Raw genomic sequence first — 17904 nt, 5'->3', positions numbered from 1 at the left:
CTAAAGGAGTCAGCGGAGGAGAGGAATCAATACACAGAGGGAGCACGTATATATACACACCTGCATGACTCGCTCTTCCTCTTCTCTTTTCTTTCTCTCCTCTTCCTCCTGTTTCCTCTTCTGCTCCATCTCGGCTTTCCTGATGGGAGAGAGATCGAGGGTGGACCGTTAATGAGCTACTCAAGCCTGCTGGGAATTATTGCTCCTGATCAATGACCCAGAGGAAGGGACGTGAAAACACCCACAGGGGATTCACAACTGTCACACAAAGACACATGGACTGCATCTTGTCTTTTTAGTGCAAGTGAATCCCTTCAGTAATATATAAATCAGCTTAACAAATAAGTGTCCCTGGTATGTTTGTGTAATGCTGTGTAAAAGTTAGCTTTAAAACCTTGTATTGCTATCTGGCAATAGGTAAAAGAGTATCATTTACGTTACATAAATCCTCCTGAGAAGGTTTGACATTTCTGACCTGTTGCTTACATGACAACTGTGCGAGGAGCTTTAAATAAATGTGTATATTCATAAGTAACATGTTTATTCATAAATTATTCAATCCAGATAATTTAGTAATCCGTATGGGTTTCAGGTTTGAAAGGCCTGCACCAAACAAAGAGCGAGCAGCAGAAAAGTTGCTGCTGTTGCGTATACTAGTGTGGAACCGGATATTCTTTGACAAGACTATAAACATAGAAATATCATCATGGCCTGATTCGTGAAACGATGACAGATGCTGTCCAAGACAGCAGACTCTAGAGAATGCATAAGAGAGAGCAGGTCAAACCGAAACCTCCAGTGATGTATTAATCTTTCTGCCAATCCCCTCCCACAGCCTTTTTTTCAGCTCCTGGGACTCTGACCTAATGTACAGTTCATCCTATTCGAAACTTGCGACGTGACTCACATGCGGCGGTCTTCTTCCTCCTGTTTGCGTAACTGCTCCTCCTCTTCATGTCTCTTCCGTTCTCTCTCCATCTCCTCCTGGATGCGCTTGAGCCTCTCCGTCTCCTCCTGCTCCTGCTTCTTCTTCTGCATTGAGGAGAGGAGCTGCTCGGAGCGTTTCACCAGGCTCTCATACTCCTGCTCAATCTCCTTGCGGGTCATCACCGTAGACTGACAGTGGAGATGAAAAGAAAGAGTTACATTTGATTTGATTTGACTTTTTGGGATATATTTTAGTTATAATGTCAACTTCATATTTCTTGTAAAAGAAACTTCACAGCGTTTCAGACTCGTGATTAAAACTGGTAACTTGTCTTTTTGAACGGTTTATTGAAAGAACTGGTTCATAAGAGTCATCCGCTTTAGGAATCAGGCAATCCTGGTCACTGAAAAGAAGAAGCTCACTTGTTCGGACTACACTTGATCGTGTTTTATATTGAACTCGATAGAAAGACAAACCTGTGTGACTTTCTTTTCTTCTGTGAAACACAAAATGAGAGCTTCTGTACTATACAATAAAAGTGGATTTATATCGCAGGAATGCAATAACAGTGTTTATTCACTACTGTTAGTCCGGATACCAGAAAATAAAATATTCATATTAACTTGATCATCATGCAATCAAGTGAATCAAGAGTTTTAGAGTTTGAGGTTTCTTTCTCATTCTTATTTTATCTGGATCCTCTTACTCATTTTCTACAGCCTTTAGAAGTGCTTCAACTGACTGAACTTCAAATTTGACTCCTGGTGTTCACTGAAACATTGGTCTCATCGGTCTCACAATAGAATAGTTTTGGGCAAGGAACAAAATGCATTACGTTATTGACCAAATGTACTCTCACAAATGTCATGAGCTTGTTTCCAACTAAAAAATACACTGCCTTTGTACATGTCAGAGCAGGTTTGGCAGACACCACTGATTTCCATGTGTATTTAACATGACTGAAAATGTGATTTTCAAACTGAGGGTACTGTAGGATTTTCAGTAAAGAACAACTTCTTACTTTTTCATGAGAAGACTTACAGTATAGTGTTTGTCATTTGTATATTTATGATACTTTAAGTACTTTTCAAAGCTTGGCGGTATAAATCACTATCCACTTTCGTTGCATGGAACACCGAAGCTTAGACATTATATTTAAATAATTATAAGAGGTTGGACGATTGATTAAATGATGACAAATGATGACAGGACAGGCCAATTAGCGGCTCCTTTAAAAAGCTTTTCCTTTTGTGCTTCGTTAAACAAATTTGTGCAAAATAACTAAGAAACTCTGTTGTCACTCGTCAGTTTGGTGACAGCGGTGATGCTGGGCCACATGCAAAGAAGTTGTATTAATATCCTGCAGATATTCATTAAACCTGGATGTGGATTTGGTTCCATCTGGCAGAGCACCAGAGGTGTGTGGAGGGGTGCAAGCATTGTGAATGATCATTGTACCGCAGAGGGGTGGGGACTCAATGACAAGGTCTGTCTCACCCCCTAACGCTAGATGAGTTAGCACTAGTGTGTTGAATGACAGCCATTGACACAATCTACGTTATTAGCCAGGGAGGCCACAGTAATCTCCAGTCCAGATGGTAAGGTAATAGGAGGCATTGCCAATCAAAAACCAGATGCTAATCAGAACGTGCTATGCTAATAAAAAGAGGACTATCACGGGTGCAGAAGTGCAGAGCGCATCTCATTTAGAGGGAAGAACGGAGTGTTCAGATAGAAAAGTTTCAGCTCTGGTGCCAGCTATCTATCAGGGCGCAATGTCTCTCGAGCTCTCTGTCAATAATGCACTCCGAGTCTGACAGATGAGGTTGAGCTCCACATAGAGAATACAACAATGCATATACTGCATTCAATCAGCCGCAGCTGAAAGTTCGGAGGAAGGCAAGAAATCAACACTAGAAATGGCATAATGCGGCAAAGCCTTGAAAATCGACTTGACAGCGTGTGGAGCGAATGTCAATGATGGTCTGCAGAGAGAAATCTCATTGTCGACTGTCGATTTGCATACTTTGTATTTATTTACTCTGCTGTTGAGTGCTAGATTTTCTGCTGAATGAGATGAAACGCTTCTGCTCTCTTTCTTTGGGACCTAAAAAGCAAGACACCTGAAGCTGGCAAACAATTCTAGCCACAGCTTTAGACCGCCTTCGTCAGGACATGGAAAAACACACACCTGTTGAATTATGCATGGAAACTGATATACGACAGCAGACTAAGAAAAGAGCTACACCGCGTAACATCATTGGGCTTTGTAAGCTGAAGGAGGTAAAAGAGGGTTTGTCAACCTTGGGTGGTTTTCCAGCGGAAAAGCTCACCTTGATTTTGGTCATGAGGGCGTCGGTGGAAGCGGCCAGTTCCTCGACCTGTTTGCTCACTTCCTGTTTCTCCTCTTTGAGTCCATTTACAGCTTCGTTGAATTTCTCCATCCTCTTCCTCAAATTTTTCACCTTAACTATGCCATCAATGCTGCCAAGAGAATAGAGACAATGGTGTACATTTTTATGTCCAGTCTATTAGTTTATTCAAAAATACATACTTCATACACCAAATTCAGCAATATATCAGTTGCTCAGCAATGGATCCACTGCAGCGAATGTGTGCCGTCTGACCGAGAGTCCAAAAAGGTGATAAAAACATCACAATAAACCACAAGTAATCCACTGATAATGGCAGTTCATAAATGTACATCTTGTAAAGTGTAAAGCTGTGTATTTGGACCGTTTTCACTTGTAAACAGTGCTTGATCTGTGCATATTTTTCTCCCGATTCAGACCGGATGATTTTTTCACTTGAGAAAGCAACATTATGGACTGGAAACCTGGAAGCAATGGTTTGAAGATAAAACTGTCCTAATGAAGTACACAGTATTTGTTGTTACTTATAAATACACAGCTTTTCAATTCATAAGACATTTTTATTGTGATGCTTTTATTAGCTGTTTGGACTCTTATTTTGACGGCACCCTTCCACTACAATGGATCAACAGGTGAGCAAGAGATAAACAAAGCAACAGAAACCCATCTACATCTTGGATGGCCTTTAGCAAACGTTTATTTTTAGGTAAATTGTGCCTTTAAGATCTTTTCAAGGCAATAAAACTATGGTAGACCTTTCTTGGAAAAAGTATATTGTCACAACCATATGAAACTAACATGAAAGAATACATTTCTAAGAATTTTAAGCTGGACTTTTTAAAAGATTTTTCATGGATTCCAATACATAATTCAGATCTGCCACTGACAGCTTTTCAAAAACACCAAACAGATGCAGAGTGGACACCACACTGACATAAGTGTTGGAAAACAGATCCTCACACTGAGTTTGCAATGCATGAGCTATTACGGCCAGTAATTGAGGCGTGCTGGTGTGTGTACATACCGAGGCTTGTGTCTTCTTTTGCAAAGCCACATGCGAACAGTCTTCTGGATCTTGATGCAGGCACTGGCCCTGAAGCTCATTTTGTTCTTCACTGTGCCAAGTAAAAGTAAGAGGAAAAAGATGCTTAATCATCAACAGCATCAAACTGTAACACTGCACAGGTGAACGGGAGGGCGTGGGATGCTTTTAGTTGCTTTTATGAAAGGCAGTTTACTGAGGTTATGAAGGGTGACGTACATTTAATAACTGACAGTGTGCACCACTGGACCTTTTTCCAGCGGCTGCACACCAGCCACTTATTGACCCGTTTTACAAGCTCGGCCAGGTGCTCCGGATCAGACTTCATGATCTGGTCAAACTCTGCAAACTGAGGCAAACACAGACACACGTTAGGATTTATATAGCTGCATTTACGAGGTTCCCATGTGCACCAGCTTAATGAAACAGTAACAGTCTTGTATGATCCCAACCCTCATGACAAATATCATCAGAAATGATCACCTTCCCGGGGCGGAAGAAAACCCTGGTTAAGCCAAACTTGTAATCGTTCTTGTTGAGGCCAAGTGCTTTAAACAGAGCCTGCAGAAGGAGACAATATAATTAGACAGTGAAATGTGTACTTTATTAAATGTCTATCAGATATCAACAAGAATGTCATGACAGTGTCGAGTCTGTGCTTATGCGCTTTTATTTCAACGATGTTCCATTTGATGTTTTTATCCCTTGAAACTTTAACATTTAGTTTCCTGTGCTGTTTTGAACATCATTGCCAGAGTGAATGAGAATCAGTTAGAACCAGAATGATTTGAAAACAATAAACAAGTCAGTAATGTTTCCTGCCAAAGTTCCAGCTGGTATCGCAAATGAACAATATAAATGGTTGTAAACAGATTTTTGGGGGAAAAACATCATTTTAAAAAATGCTCCTGAAATATGCTTCAGTAAAAACCCCAAATCAATGCCTGAGAGGGACAGCAGGGAAAAAGCCCTTATTGCTAAACCTTGATTATACTCTAAAGTCTAGAAACATTGCTCTAAAAGCATGATCATCAGAATAAAGAAGTAATTTTCAATAATTGCAATCAATCATTAATTGCACCCTAAATCCTATACTTTTTTTGTTTGGAATCTAACTGTACATTTTATGATTAAGTACGGTAAAATACTTTATATTTAACCGTGGGTGTGTGATTAAAATTTAATTTGACTTTCAAATGTATCTATATCTACCAATGATAAACCACTATCATTTATCATGGAAATCAATGAGGGATTAGCCTGTGCGTGCTTTGGCACGTGGATATGAAAGGTCATGTCGTTTTATCTTAAAATAATCCACCTAGCCACCATCTATCATTACTTATCCTAACTGTGTACACTAGAACTTTAGGTGAATCACAATAACAATAGAATGAGCTATTATTAATTTTAGATCCTACGATCAAGATAAAAAATAAACAAAAGAGGTTTACTTTGCAAAAAAGTCGAGGATCAAGCCTTGTGAGCTTGTTGGGCATGTACTGCTTGTACATGTTGTAAAGCTCGTGAAACGGCGCTCGGGAGGGGAAGCCACCCTGCATCAGGTCCAGCACTGATACCATGCCTGAGAGGAGAAGAGAAGTACAGATCATAAAGCCACTTAAGAGACAGGATTTGCTGCATTAAAGACCGGAGCTGAAGCATGAAGCAAGTTTAAAAGAAGATTCAATGTGTACTCAACCTATACTTGAACAGTTTCCTTTGTCAACAAAACTCACAGAATGAGCTTATAGGAGTATAAACTAGTACACTTAATACTTAGTACTTACTAAGTAGTACTTACTTGCTAGTAGGCAAGTACTGTATCTCTATCTAAGTCTACATTTATCTTATATGACGCACGACTAGTCAACAAAGGTCTAAAGAATCAAACTAATTGGCAAATCGATAAACCAGTGGAGCTCCTAGGATATACTTTTCCTATATCTCTTGCCTGAAAGTTTATTTCTAAAACTTTGCTAACAGCCTATAAAATGCAATAACACCAACCTTCAAAACACTCTTGTGGTAAGGCCACTTCCAAAAGATAATGAAAAATCAGTGGAGCTCACATTTAATATGGCTGCTCCATAGGCAATACTGGGATTTGTTTTAAAAGGGAGCTTGCGAGTGATGAGAGCTGTGTATTGTGATGGGTTTTATATTTGAAGCATTACCACAAGTGCTGTGAGATGAATTGGGAACTAAAAAAAATACACCTATACAATCATATACATACTGTACCTGAGCATTGAAGCTGAGACAGAATCTGAGCTCCTTCAAACTGGTGGCTCACCATCTTCAGATTAGGCTTCACACAACGGATAAAACTAGATCCCTTTAAAACACATACACATGAGAAGTTGTTCGAGTTTAACAGAGAACAAACAATATTAGTTACAGTCAGCATAACAAGACGTTTGACTAAATGGCATAGGATTTACATTGGACTCTTTTTATATATTGTATGTGGGACTGAAACACATAGTAAACTTTTTTAGGAGGTTTCATTCAGACATACGGTTTTTATGTTTATGAGTCTCTTATGCTCACCAGCACTGCATTTATCTAATCAGAAATGCAGTAAAACAATAATATTGTGAAATCAAATATTATTTGAATTTAAAATTACATTTTAAAATATATTACATTAAAAAACTGTTATTGATTCCTGTGATGGCAAAGCTAAATTTTCAACAGACTTTACTCCAGCGTCACATGATTCTTCAGAAATCATTCGATACGCTGATTTGGTGCTCAATACATTTTTCTTATTGCATTTATATCCACTTTAACATAAACATATGCATTCTTGCTGTATAAAAGTAAAAAAAATAAAAAATAAATGTGTAGCCATTAGTGTAAATGAGAGACTGTGTCAATATTTATTGTAACATTGCTGCAACATGTGTGTATATATATATAATAACTGCAGCAGCACTGACTAGTTGTTTGGTTGTTATTTAATGGCAGGATAATATAAAAGTGTTCAAAATATGCATTCAATAATTTAACATAAAATATGAAAAGTTTGCCATGTAAAGCAAACAAGCACATTTTGTTCATTTTTATGTGCCATTTACTACTGCCATAAATCAGCAAATGTCACGTTGCATCATTTGCTGTGCCGCCTGGTTTGCGGCATGCATTAGACACACTCAGTAATAACCAAAACAAGTGGCCAACGTTTTTAAAATGAATAAATAACACATTACTCACCGTACTGCGTAGCTTTTCCAGTAGAAGGTTCAGTTGGGTCTATAAAAGTTAATCAGAAATTAAATGTGAGAGTGAGTCCTGTACGTTTTAATTAAGAATATCTTTTCGTAAAAAATCTGTTTATACACACAGTTGTAGAGTTGTGCTGCCATGCAAATGGCATTAAACATTTTGACACATACAGGAAGTATGAGACATGCATTATGCCAGTGATTGTTCCAACTATGAAGACCTTTCTACAAACTCAATAATGGTGACATAAATGACATGGTGACTGGTTTACGGTGAAGGTTCTCTTAAAGTAAAAGTTTCTTGTGTATGATTTCATGACAAGCTGTTACAGAGAACAAAAATGTAGCAGGCACATTCACAAAAAGATATGGCAGTGGACCAAATGGGTGAAAGAGGCTGGAGGAGAAGGGTGGGAGAAAACTAAGATCTGCATTTGTTTATGAGGTTGCAGGTTACCCTGTGGTGCCGGCACTGAATATTTCAGCCAGGATTACCCTACAAAAGCTTTTCCTTGTTTCTCTTTACATATTTATTTCAGCCCCAGAACTTTTCACAGGGAAAGGCTGAAGAAACAGGAGAAGGTCTAAGAGAGGAGGATGAAGAAAGGGCAAAAGTTAGAAGTAAAGAAATTAGATCACCAGGTAAGACGTAAAATGTCACTCACAAAAGCGTTTAATACCTACATCTATCAGGAGGAACTAAAAGAAAACAATTTAATGAATATCTAGTCCCACAAAAAAAAAATCTACAGCGGCCTAAAGACAAAGCCTTGAGGTACTCCTAATCTTTGGAAAGCCTGCAGTCTTGAGAGCTTACATCTTTTTTTCATTTCTTCAGGTCTGTTAACATCTTTGACAAAATGTGTTTCTTAGCCATCAGGAGAATAAGAAGTTCAAAGCAAAGGGCCAGATTCACCTTGAATTTGTTTCCCACACTGATAAAGCTGAGTTTGCCAGCCTTCTGCTTCGAGTCCTTGGAATTGGAGTTGTTCTCAAAGAGATCCCGGACAAACTTGTCCTTCGACTCGCACACCAGGCTCTCCAAAGACATGTGGAGGGCGTCATTATTCTTCTCCACAAACTGGGTCTGCTCACACACAGACATACAAAACCCACAGGGCATAGAAATAAACAAAGTCAACTTCACAAAAAAACCAACAACTTTACCAAAGGGATTCCCCAAAGAACAAAATGTTTTTACAGTGTGGCATAAATTAATTAACTTATGTTAAACATAGTCACGTTACAGAACCAAAACAATTAGATGGTTTCCAAACAAAAAGGGATTTGCAATGAATTGAATGAACTGGGACCTTACAGTCTCATAGCATACGGCGCCAGCAAAATGTCTTATGATGAAACCTTCATCATCTCTCAAATTCCGGTGGATTGTAAGCTTTGACTTCCTGGGCACCTGAAAAACCAGCCCACACAGAATTAAACTTTCAGCAAAATCCATTTTTGCAGCTGTTTTTTTATGACTTCCTTCATTTTTGGGTCTTGACACTGATGGAATGTCAGGGTAAATCATGTTTAAAAAACTGTCAAGGAATGACCAGGTCATATTTAACCCCATAAATATATAAAGTAACAAATAACATTTAATATAAAGAGAATGTAACCTAATTATGCATTGCAACATTGCATTTTCATTAAACAGAAGTACATTAATTCCTTCCAGGTATCAGTAGCCTAATATAATGCCAAAAAGTATATGCATATTTGTAGTTTATAGTTTGTTTAATGTATTTTTCGATTATAGCACTGAAACATGTTTGTTGTAATAATAAATGTGGAAATATTCAGCAAGAAGGGGGAAGATGCCTCCCTGAAGAACATTGTGAATTTAATGCTAAATTGTAACATATTTACAAATGCAGTAGCACAGAAGATAAATGATACTTCATCAAATATATTACTGAGGGAAATTAATGGTAATAATTGCTAATCTAATTCTTATAACACTAAATTAAAAATCATGAAAAGGGGCCATCTTTCCTCACTACTGGGGTAAGATGCCTCTCTATCTAGGGCAAAACGACACCCTTACGTAAACTTACTAACGCTGTAAACAGATTTTTGTATAATATGATAAATACAGTACATATAATTTTTATGATTTTCTTTTTTTAAAGTGTCAGTACAGTGAAATACTAAATCAAACATTCTAAATAAATGTATGCATTTTGACAATTTATTTGAATACTATATAATGAAATCAAAAGAATCCCAGACAAAATGATATATATGAATTTCACTGTGTCATTTTATGAATACAAAGCAATATTTTCAATTAGCCTATAGGTCATGATGAATAATGAGGATGTACATCAAAAATTATATTAAAAAAAAAACTAATACTCCAGAGATCTAACTTTTCACTTCAAATAAAATCACACACACACACACACACACACACAAATTAATTAAATTTGCACTCTTCAGATATCAATATATTTCAAATATTGATGTTCAAGATGAATAAGAGCGTTAATAAATGTCCTGAGATTAGATTTGGTGATATCTAAAGTCAAGAGGAAAATTAAAGTTGGAGGGGCATCTTATTCCATCTTCCTCTGAATATTATGCTACAGTTTAACAATCCCTTAAAATATCTACATGATGACACTGGAGGTCAGATGAAAATGCAGTAAGTAAAAAACTACTATTAACTACTCCTGCAGGCTGGTAGTTTAAGCTGCTGGAAAGAACCAAACCATATCTTACAGTGAGACGGAAGTGATCTTTGTGCTTGCTGTGAATCGTATCTGCAAAGTGCTGATCACTGGGCTGGGGAAGACGGTTCTCCTCATCCAGAATATCCAAGATACCCACCAGCTTTGCCTCAACCAGATCTGCAAAGCAATAAAGTCACAGAGAGAAGTTTGGGGCTGACGACAGAAACTTTTCATGCGAATGAATTTGAGTTGAATAGTAAATTAATATATTCAATCCCCCCGCAGAAGGTATTATCCAAAGTGAAGTAGAACTCAGCAAGTTTAATGGACAAATGCAAAGTCTGTAGGCACACATAGACCTTTTTGATAATCAGTGCGAAGGCATCCGTCATATGCATAATTCATTCAGACGTGCGCAGGTGAGAGAGGTGCGGATGCAAGCACAGTCATGTATTTGCATGAGCAAACACCCAAATGTAAATGTGAAGTGATTGATGAGGAGACATACAGGGAAAGGACCTACACATCCATTTGGAAGTCACAAGGACATGTGTTGCATCACTATCAAGAGAATTTGGAAAAGCAAAGCGAGACTTTACCTTTGGTAAAGCAGTGACATCTGCGATGCAGGTGTTGTGTGCCTACTTTTTGAGCCGCATCAGAGGCGAGATGTTATGTTAAGCCACCTGCATACTGTGTAAAAACGCACAAGCCGTTAAGATTTGACAGCTTGTGCAAAAAAAAAAAAAAAAAAAGAGGTGGTTTCTTTTGCAATGCATACTAGGAAGATCTCCGATGAGTCGTTAGGGGTTAAAACACAAACCGACTAAAAATATAAAAGATATTGGCTCTGATACCTCCAGACAGCACAGTTCAGTCTGGTGATGGTATCTGCATTCAGTGAACCGGGTGAAGATTTCACCGTGTGTCCTGAGATTGAACTGACTTTCTGTTCTGACAGGGTGATTTGGGTCAGACCGCACTGCTCAAGCCGGCATAAAAAAAAACTAAAACAGTGCAGGCTCTTCATCTTATCTCTTAAACCCTCTCAAGAGAGTTCGAGAGTGAGAGAGGTTCCTCCCAGGATTCATTCCTGTGTTATCTCAGGCACCCAGCATGGATTTCTGCTGGAATATTCATCTTCGGCATGTTTGTCCAGAGAGTAAAAGACATGGCAATGTATACAAGTAACAAATTTGTTGCCTGGGAACAGTTATTTGACCTCTGAAGGTCATAATTTGAGAGGAAATTAGATCTGCGCTGTAGCACATTGGGTTTAGAGACCTTAGCATTTCCACGTGCGGAGGACTTCATTATATTTAAGTTGGAGTCTATGGGCCATAGTGCATCCGGTAATGAATGAAATAGAGGAAGGTCATTGTTATTCAGAGCCAAAGGGTAACTGACCTATGCAGTCCTGATTATCAACATAATGAACTTCATTCACTCCCAGGTCTTCTTTCTGATACAGCTCTTGCTCCTGGCGAGAAAAAAAACAAACAGCACAAGATAAGAGCATCGTTTTTGTTCAAAGTGGGAAAACGCTTAACTTAAGCTGCTGGAACAGGAAAGTCTCAAAAGAAGTTAAACTGGAATCGTTAAATCAGAACAGTTGTGTGCTTGCAACGAAAGACGAAATGGCTTCATGCGTCAGTTTTAAGAAGGGCATAGTTATGAGTCACAGATCGATATTAAAAATCCCAATAACACCGATGACTCACCTCTTTCAGTATGCGTTCATTAAAAAACTGCTGCAGCTTTTCGTTACAATAGTTGATGCAGAACTGTTCGAAGCTGTTGTGCTCAAAATACTCTGAACGGGAATATAAAAAGAACATTTTATGATTCATGTGCTAGGTAGATCTCTAAATGCATTTAAAAGTCACACTACTAGAGACACTGTTAGTGAGAGACAATTATCGTTAATTCTACTGCATTTTCTGCATAAGACAAGCTAATAGCTAGTGAATCATTTCATCTTCTATATATTCAATGAGTCATATCCCAAACTATGCTTATTTTAAAGTTTAAGGAATACTCCAAGGTACATTTAAGTTAACCTCTATCAACAGACAGCATCTGTTACTGTCAATTACAATGGTAATCATTTTGGTTTATAAACCCCAGAAAATGACAGTTATGCACTTATGTATGAAAATACACTTATCCTGTACTGTTTTGCAGGTTTACCTTACAGACTTTAATTGCAAGTATATTTATTATTCTTTATTTGTTAGCATTTTCCCCCATTGTTGATAATATCATCAGTGCTGTCAAATGATTAACTGCATCCAAAATAAAAGTTTTTCTTTACATAATATGTGCGTGTATACTGTGTATATTTAATACGTATATATAAATACAAACACATGCATGTATTTAATAAAAATTTTGTTTTATATATATATATATATATATATATATATATATATATATATATATATATATATATATATATATATATATATATATATATATATATATATATATAATGTAAACAAAAATGTTTATTTTGGATGCAATTTATCGCGATTAATCGTTTGACAGCACTAATTATTATTATTATTATTATTATTATTATTATTATTATTATTATTATTATTATATTTAGAAAGTAAATGCATTTATTTTTTATATATCTGACAAATAACTTTTTATATCGGAGTCATATTTAATCTACAATATACCTTTAAGAGCTTCACGCAAGTCAAAATAGCTCAGAGTTATAGTTACATATAGTGGGGACCAAAACTCTTAGACCTCACAGAAAATCATTTTTGAAAAGTTGAGATTAAAACATTAATGAAATATTTAAAATTCTGCATTACTTCTATGTGTCTAATCAAATAAATTCAAGCACCCCAAAATTCTGAAATCCATATTAATTTAGAAAATCTCTCAATTTGTTAAGCTGATGATAGTCATAAAACGTGCATTACGAAATTAGACTAGGTTGTCTCATTACTCATATGCATCTGATTGACAATTGGTTTGAAAATGTCAGAGCCACTAAAAGCAGGACATTCAGTTAAGCCAACGTGACCTGTCCATTGTGGCTATCACTCGGGCTCACCGAAGCCAGCGATGTCCAGCACGCCGATGAAGTTGGAGGATGTATCAAAGGGGAAGCACTGGTTGACCCGTTTGACCACATGATCAAAGAGCCGGCTGTAAATGGCTTTGGCGAGGGCATCACGGGCATTGTTGGCCTGTTCCACCTTCAGAGGCACCCTGGAGAGGAGCAAAGTGGGACAGGAGGAGTCAAAATCTGGGCCAGGGCTTCTGCTAATGCCGCCTCATCAATACATGTCCCTTCTGTTTTACTCCGTCCAACTTTGCACTCTTAAGACAGTTGCTGTTTTACCATTCTAAGCCAAATGTGTAAAAACACTTTAGGGGAAAGCAGAACGCCAACGAGAAATAATTTGGAGTCAAAATGTAATTTATTTTCCTTTCAATTCCATTATGATTGAAAACGCTCAAGGCTGCTGAAATTTCTCCTCTGACTTTATTTGACCAGACAATAGTGTGTTTCTACAGTTTTACAGCGGACAAATGAATATAATCTCGGCTGTTACAGCCATAAATTTAAGCATCGGTGAAATTGTTTCAACATACGTGAGAAATTAATTGTTGATGAGGTTTTTTTTATTTTGAGGGAGGACTTGTATTTATTAGGACAAAGGTAAATTTCGGACAGTTTTCTGCTGAAAGCAAGTTATTTTTGTTCTTTTTAAATGACAATTACATGAGCTCACTAAAGACGATAAAGATGATTCCTAAAACTATGCAAGAAGATATGTAACCCTAATTGCTACCCTATCTGTAGCAATAGCCAAAAATACATTGTATGGGTCAAAATTATAGATTTTTCTTCTAAGCCAAAAATCATTAGGATATTGAGTAAAGATCATGTTACCATGAAGACATTTTGTAAATTTACTTCCATAAATATATCAAAACTTCATTTTTGATTAGTAATAAGCATTGCTAAGGATTTAATTTGCTCATCTTTAAAAGTGATGCAGGCATGCATATTTATTCAGATTCTTTCAGATGATGTATAAATCACAGTTTCATAAAGCTGACCCTTATGACTGGTTTTGGGGTCCAGGGTCACATTTGTTTATCAATTCAATGCAAATAAATAGTTCTAGAAGACCTAGAATCCTTTTAATGCAAACACTTTTATTCCAACATCGTCCTTTTCTACTTTGTTGTTCATCAGGTGTATAAAAAGCGACTTAATGGTCCTCCTCCAGATTAATTACATAATTAAACTGAAAACGTCACAGAGAAACGGTTCCATTCATACTTATTTTGCAACAGGAACTTTGATAAATGTATACATGTAAAACAAACAGCACTTGAAATCCCGGCGAAGCTTAAAGGGCTTGAAATGCAGCAGGCCGGCGATATTACATGAAAACACAATAAATCTCTATAACACACGCCTGTTGAAGCAAAGCAGCTCATAATCACAAGACACAATGGCTCCTGCACTATTCTCAAGAGGCGTAAGTATACCGGCGAACTGAAACTCCAGAACTGGATGATAAAACCTTCTTGCTCTCTCGACGGCGCCGTCCCACTGTGGGAATACCTGCTGTGAGACTCTTATTGCCTGCACAGTTAATAAAAGCTGGACCTGGCTCGCAATAATCTCGACGATCTGGAGTCTGCGAGATTGCTTTTCATTAACTTGCTTTTATGCTATTAGTGTATTCCCTCCGATGCATGCGTCTCGAGAGGCTGCTGCTGTGCTCTTCCTTCTCAGTGTCACCTGCTTTGTTGAGTTTAACAGATTTGTTTAAATCCCAATAAAAATGGCCTCTGAAATGAAGCGCTGTCAGGCACAAGCTGCTGCTCTCGTCGGTGTCTAGCGGTGTGAAATGAAAGGGTCAGTGTAGCCTTGTTTGAATACAGTCTCCAGAATTTTCCATAAGACACATATTGCATATGTACGTGGTTGTGCATCTGTTCGCAGTCAAACGAGGAGGGCAGAGAAAACCTCTTGCGACTTTGATTCTCATCACACCTAAAAGACCCCAGGCCACTCCCTCAGACAAACATCCATTATTCATGCAGTGCAAACACTCCCAGTCCAGCATCTGTGCTCGGTTAAATATTAATCCAGCGAGCGCTGGCCTATCATTCAGACGGCGCAGAATATAAAACCCCACCTGGGCGACGAAGAACGGCGCGTACAATTCAATCGAGACAATCAAGTTTTTCCAATTGCTCTCTCCTTCGACAACAGGCTTGTGCAGTAATTGGACTGGGGGTTTTGCATGGACGAAAGCGGAGAAGAACTGGGCTTTTGTTTCACAAAATTGCAAACCTGAGTCTTCTCTTTAACCAGTGGTGGATGGAGCTGTCTGGAAAAACCTAGCCTTACCTCTTACGTAATCAATAAAAAGAAATGCGTCCGTTTAAATGCAGAAGACTTTGGATTGCAGTTAGACTATTGCGGCCCCTCAGCCAATTTAGTCTATGCCACATTTGATTATACTGACCATATCTCTAATGGAAAAGCTGCGATTAGCTATTTTCAGCTCTCCTCTCGTCTGCGAGCTTGTGACTGGAGGATTCATTTAACGGTTATGCGAATGGAGTGCAATGATGAAATGTAATACTAGAAGACGTTTCACATCTTGGGGAAGATTGAGATGCGAGGCGAGCGTGAAAAATACCAGGCAGGGATCTGCGCTTCCTTTTTGATCATCATTCGGATGCGAACAGAAAAATAAAACAAAACCAGAGGGTCAGTGGCTGAGGAGATGTTAAGGTAAACGTGTGGGGTCACTCACTTAATGACTGTGCCTTTGGCGCCCCCTGCAGTGGTGAGCATGACCCTGGTGGTGAGGCTGACTCTCAGGTCGTCCTGGTCCAGGCCCAGGAGCTCGGCGCAGTATTCCAGAGTCTGACCGGTCTGGTTCTTCAGGATGCAGCCACCTGAGACCAGATGCAGATTTTTAATGCTCATCTTTAAACCACGGCTCATCATGTTTCTTATGCTGCGTCTAGACAGCAGAGCTTTTTTAAATTTTCAATGTACTGATGCTTTCGAAGCAGATAATGACCTATTCCTCTGTTGAATAATCGGATTTAAATAGGTCAACATCAATTATACAATGTCTAAGTCAAAGGATTTTATTTTGTTGCTGAATTTAATTTGTTTTCATTTGTTTAAAAAATAATAGTGAATTCCATTTATATCAGTGTCATTTGTATCAACAGTACTGAATACATTAGAGTACACATCTTAAGTGCTATTTTACAAAAAGGTTTTAAATATATATCTAAATATATATCCTGTCATATATTATTTATTTTTTTATCCTGTCAAGACCAGGTTCAGCATTTAAAATATCATGTGGTACAAATGATAAATTATTTATTTTTTATAATTTGCACCACATGACATTTTGAAAGCTGAACTTGTCATGTCCTAAAAGGTCAAAATACCTGATAATTTAAGAAGTCCACAGAAGTCCTCTATGATATTATATTGTTGTTTTTATTTTGTTTCAATTTATTTTTATTATTTAACTTTATTTTAGCTGCATGTTTCTGCAGTTTTGTCTCATAACATGCAGAATTTTTTTAAATACTTTTTTATAATAATTTATAATAATTTTCACTGTTTTCCCCCTCTAAGTATTTTTCTCCACATAATATCAGGATAGCTGTATCACCGTACTATTTTTTTTTCTTAAATTTTTTTTTTTTTTTTCATTTATGCCTTCAAACAAATTTGAAGGATTTTATTTTATATATTAAACATGTTCCTAATAAAAGATAAAAAAAAAAAAGAATTTGTCCATTTGACTGTGCAAATGTGCACAAAAATAAAAACATCTATAAAAGCTCACTCTTTCAATCTCTGATCATATCTTAGCCCCTTTCAAAAGTATGTTTTCATACATAATAGTCTTCAGGTTTCCTGTAAGCCCTCTGCAGCATTAGGTTCTGTGTTTTCCAGCTGAAAGTATCTCAGGACAGCAGCTCCATTGTGAGCAGAGAAATGGAGCAGGCCAGAGAGGTAAAAGGTGTTGTACTTTCATCAGAAGAGGAAAACAAATCCTGGATGCACGTCTGGCAACACTAGAAAGAGCCCCGTTACCCCCACAGCAGATCTAATGAGGTCTTTTGAGTTGGAGGAGGGCTGGGTGTTGTGTGTGTGTGTGTGTGTGTGTGTGTGTGTGTTTGTGTGTGCGTGGGAGTTTAATGAGGAGAACATCAGCAAATGTGCATGTGCTCGAAAAATCATAAAACTACATTTCAGACATCAGTGAAAATTTCTTCCCTGACTGAACGCAGATGGTGAAATTTCTGTATAAAAGCAGAACCGGTTGTATTTTGAAGTCTCTTATCCTGAAAGAAACCGAATATTTCTAAACCAAGCGTGACATGACAAAGCAGCAAGCGATAAATCCTATCAAACCGGCATAATTGCAACCGACACAAGACATTTTATCGGCCGTTTGGTTTCTAGTTCTGCTTTATTCCAATAGATATAGAGTGAAATCTCACTGGTTGCATACCGAGCATCAAATATGTCACTTTATGCAAGATACAAAATTACTTTATGCTTGCAACTTATCATGCTGGGTTAGGATATTAAATCTTTGATGAATTTTGATGGAGGTAT

The 17904-nt window shown here is 37.6% G+C and overlaps 1 protein-coding gene across 1 annotated transcript in view; it reads right to left on the bottom strand.

Moving 5' to 3' along the window:
• LOC127976418 (unconventional myosin-VI) overlaps positions 1 to 17904 on the bottom strand; it is a 49056-nt gene that overhangs the window by 14345 nt on the left and 16807 nt on the right. The window contains exons 12-27 of the mRNA XM_052580821.1: positions 16061 to 16205; positions 13324 to 13481; positions 11972 to 12063; positions 11658 to 11730; positions 10300 to 10427; positions 8891 to 8986; positions 8489 to 8659; positions 7562 to 7600; positions 6587 to 6680; positions 5797 to 5927; positions 4826 to 4903; positions 4562 to 4691; positions 4325 to 4415; positions 3262 to 3412; positions 908 to 1116; positions 61 to 139 (exon numbers count right to left, since the gene is read on the bottom strand). Coding sequence (XP_052436781.1) covers positions 61 to 139; positions 908 to 1116; positions 3262 to 3412; positions 4325 to 4415; positions 4562 to 4691; positions 4826 to 4903; positions 5797 to 5927; positions 6587 to 6680; positions 7562 to 7600; positions 8489 to 8659; positions 8891 to 8986; positions 10300 to 10427; positions 11658 to 11730; positions 11972 to 12063; positions 13324 to 13481; positions 16061 to 16205 — 1865 coding nt within the window. The remainder of the gene's footprint in view (positions 1 to 60; positions 140 to 907; positions 1117 to 3261; positions 3413 to 4324; positions 4416 to 4561; positions 4692 to 4825; positions 4904 to 5796; positions 5928 to 6586; positions 6681 to 7561; positions 7601 to 8488; positions 8660 to 8890; positions 8987 to 10299; positions 10428 to 11657; positions 11731 to 11971; positions 12064 to 13323; positions 13482 to 16060; positions 16206 to 17904) is intronic.

The sequence above is a fragment of the Carassius gibelio genome, chromosome B17, assembly GCF_023724105.1.
Source record: "Carassius gibelio isolate Cgi1373 ecotype wild population from Czech Republic chromosome B17, carGib1.2-hapl.c, whole genome shotgun sequence".
NCBI lineage: Eukaryota > Metazoa > Chordata > Actinopteri > Cypriniformes > Cyprinidae > Carassius > Carassius gibelio.
This window is presented reverse-complemented; position numbering and strand designations above follow the sequence as displayed.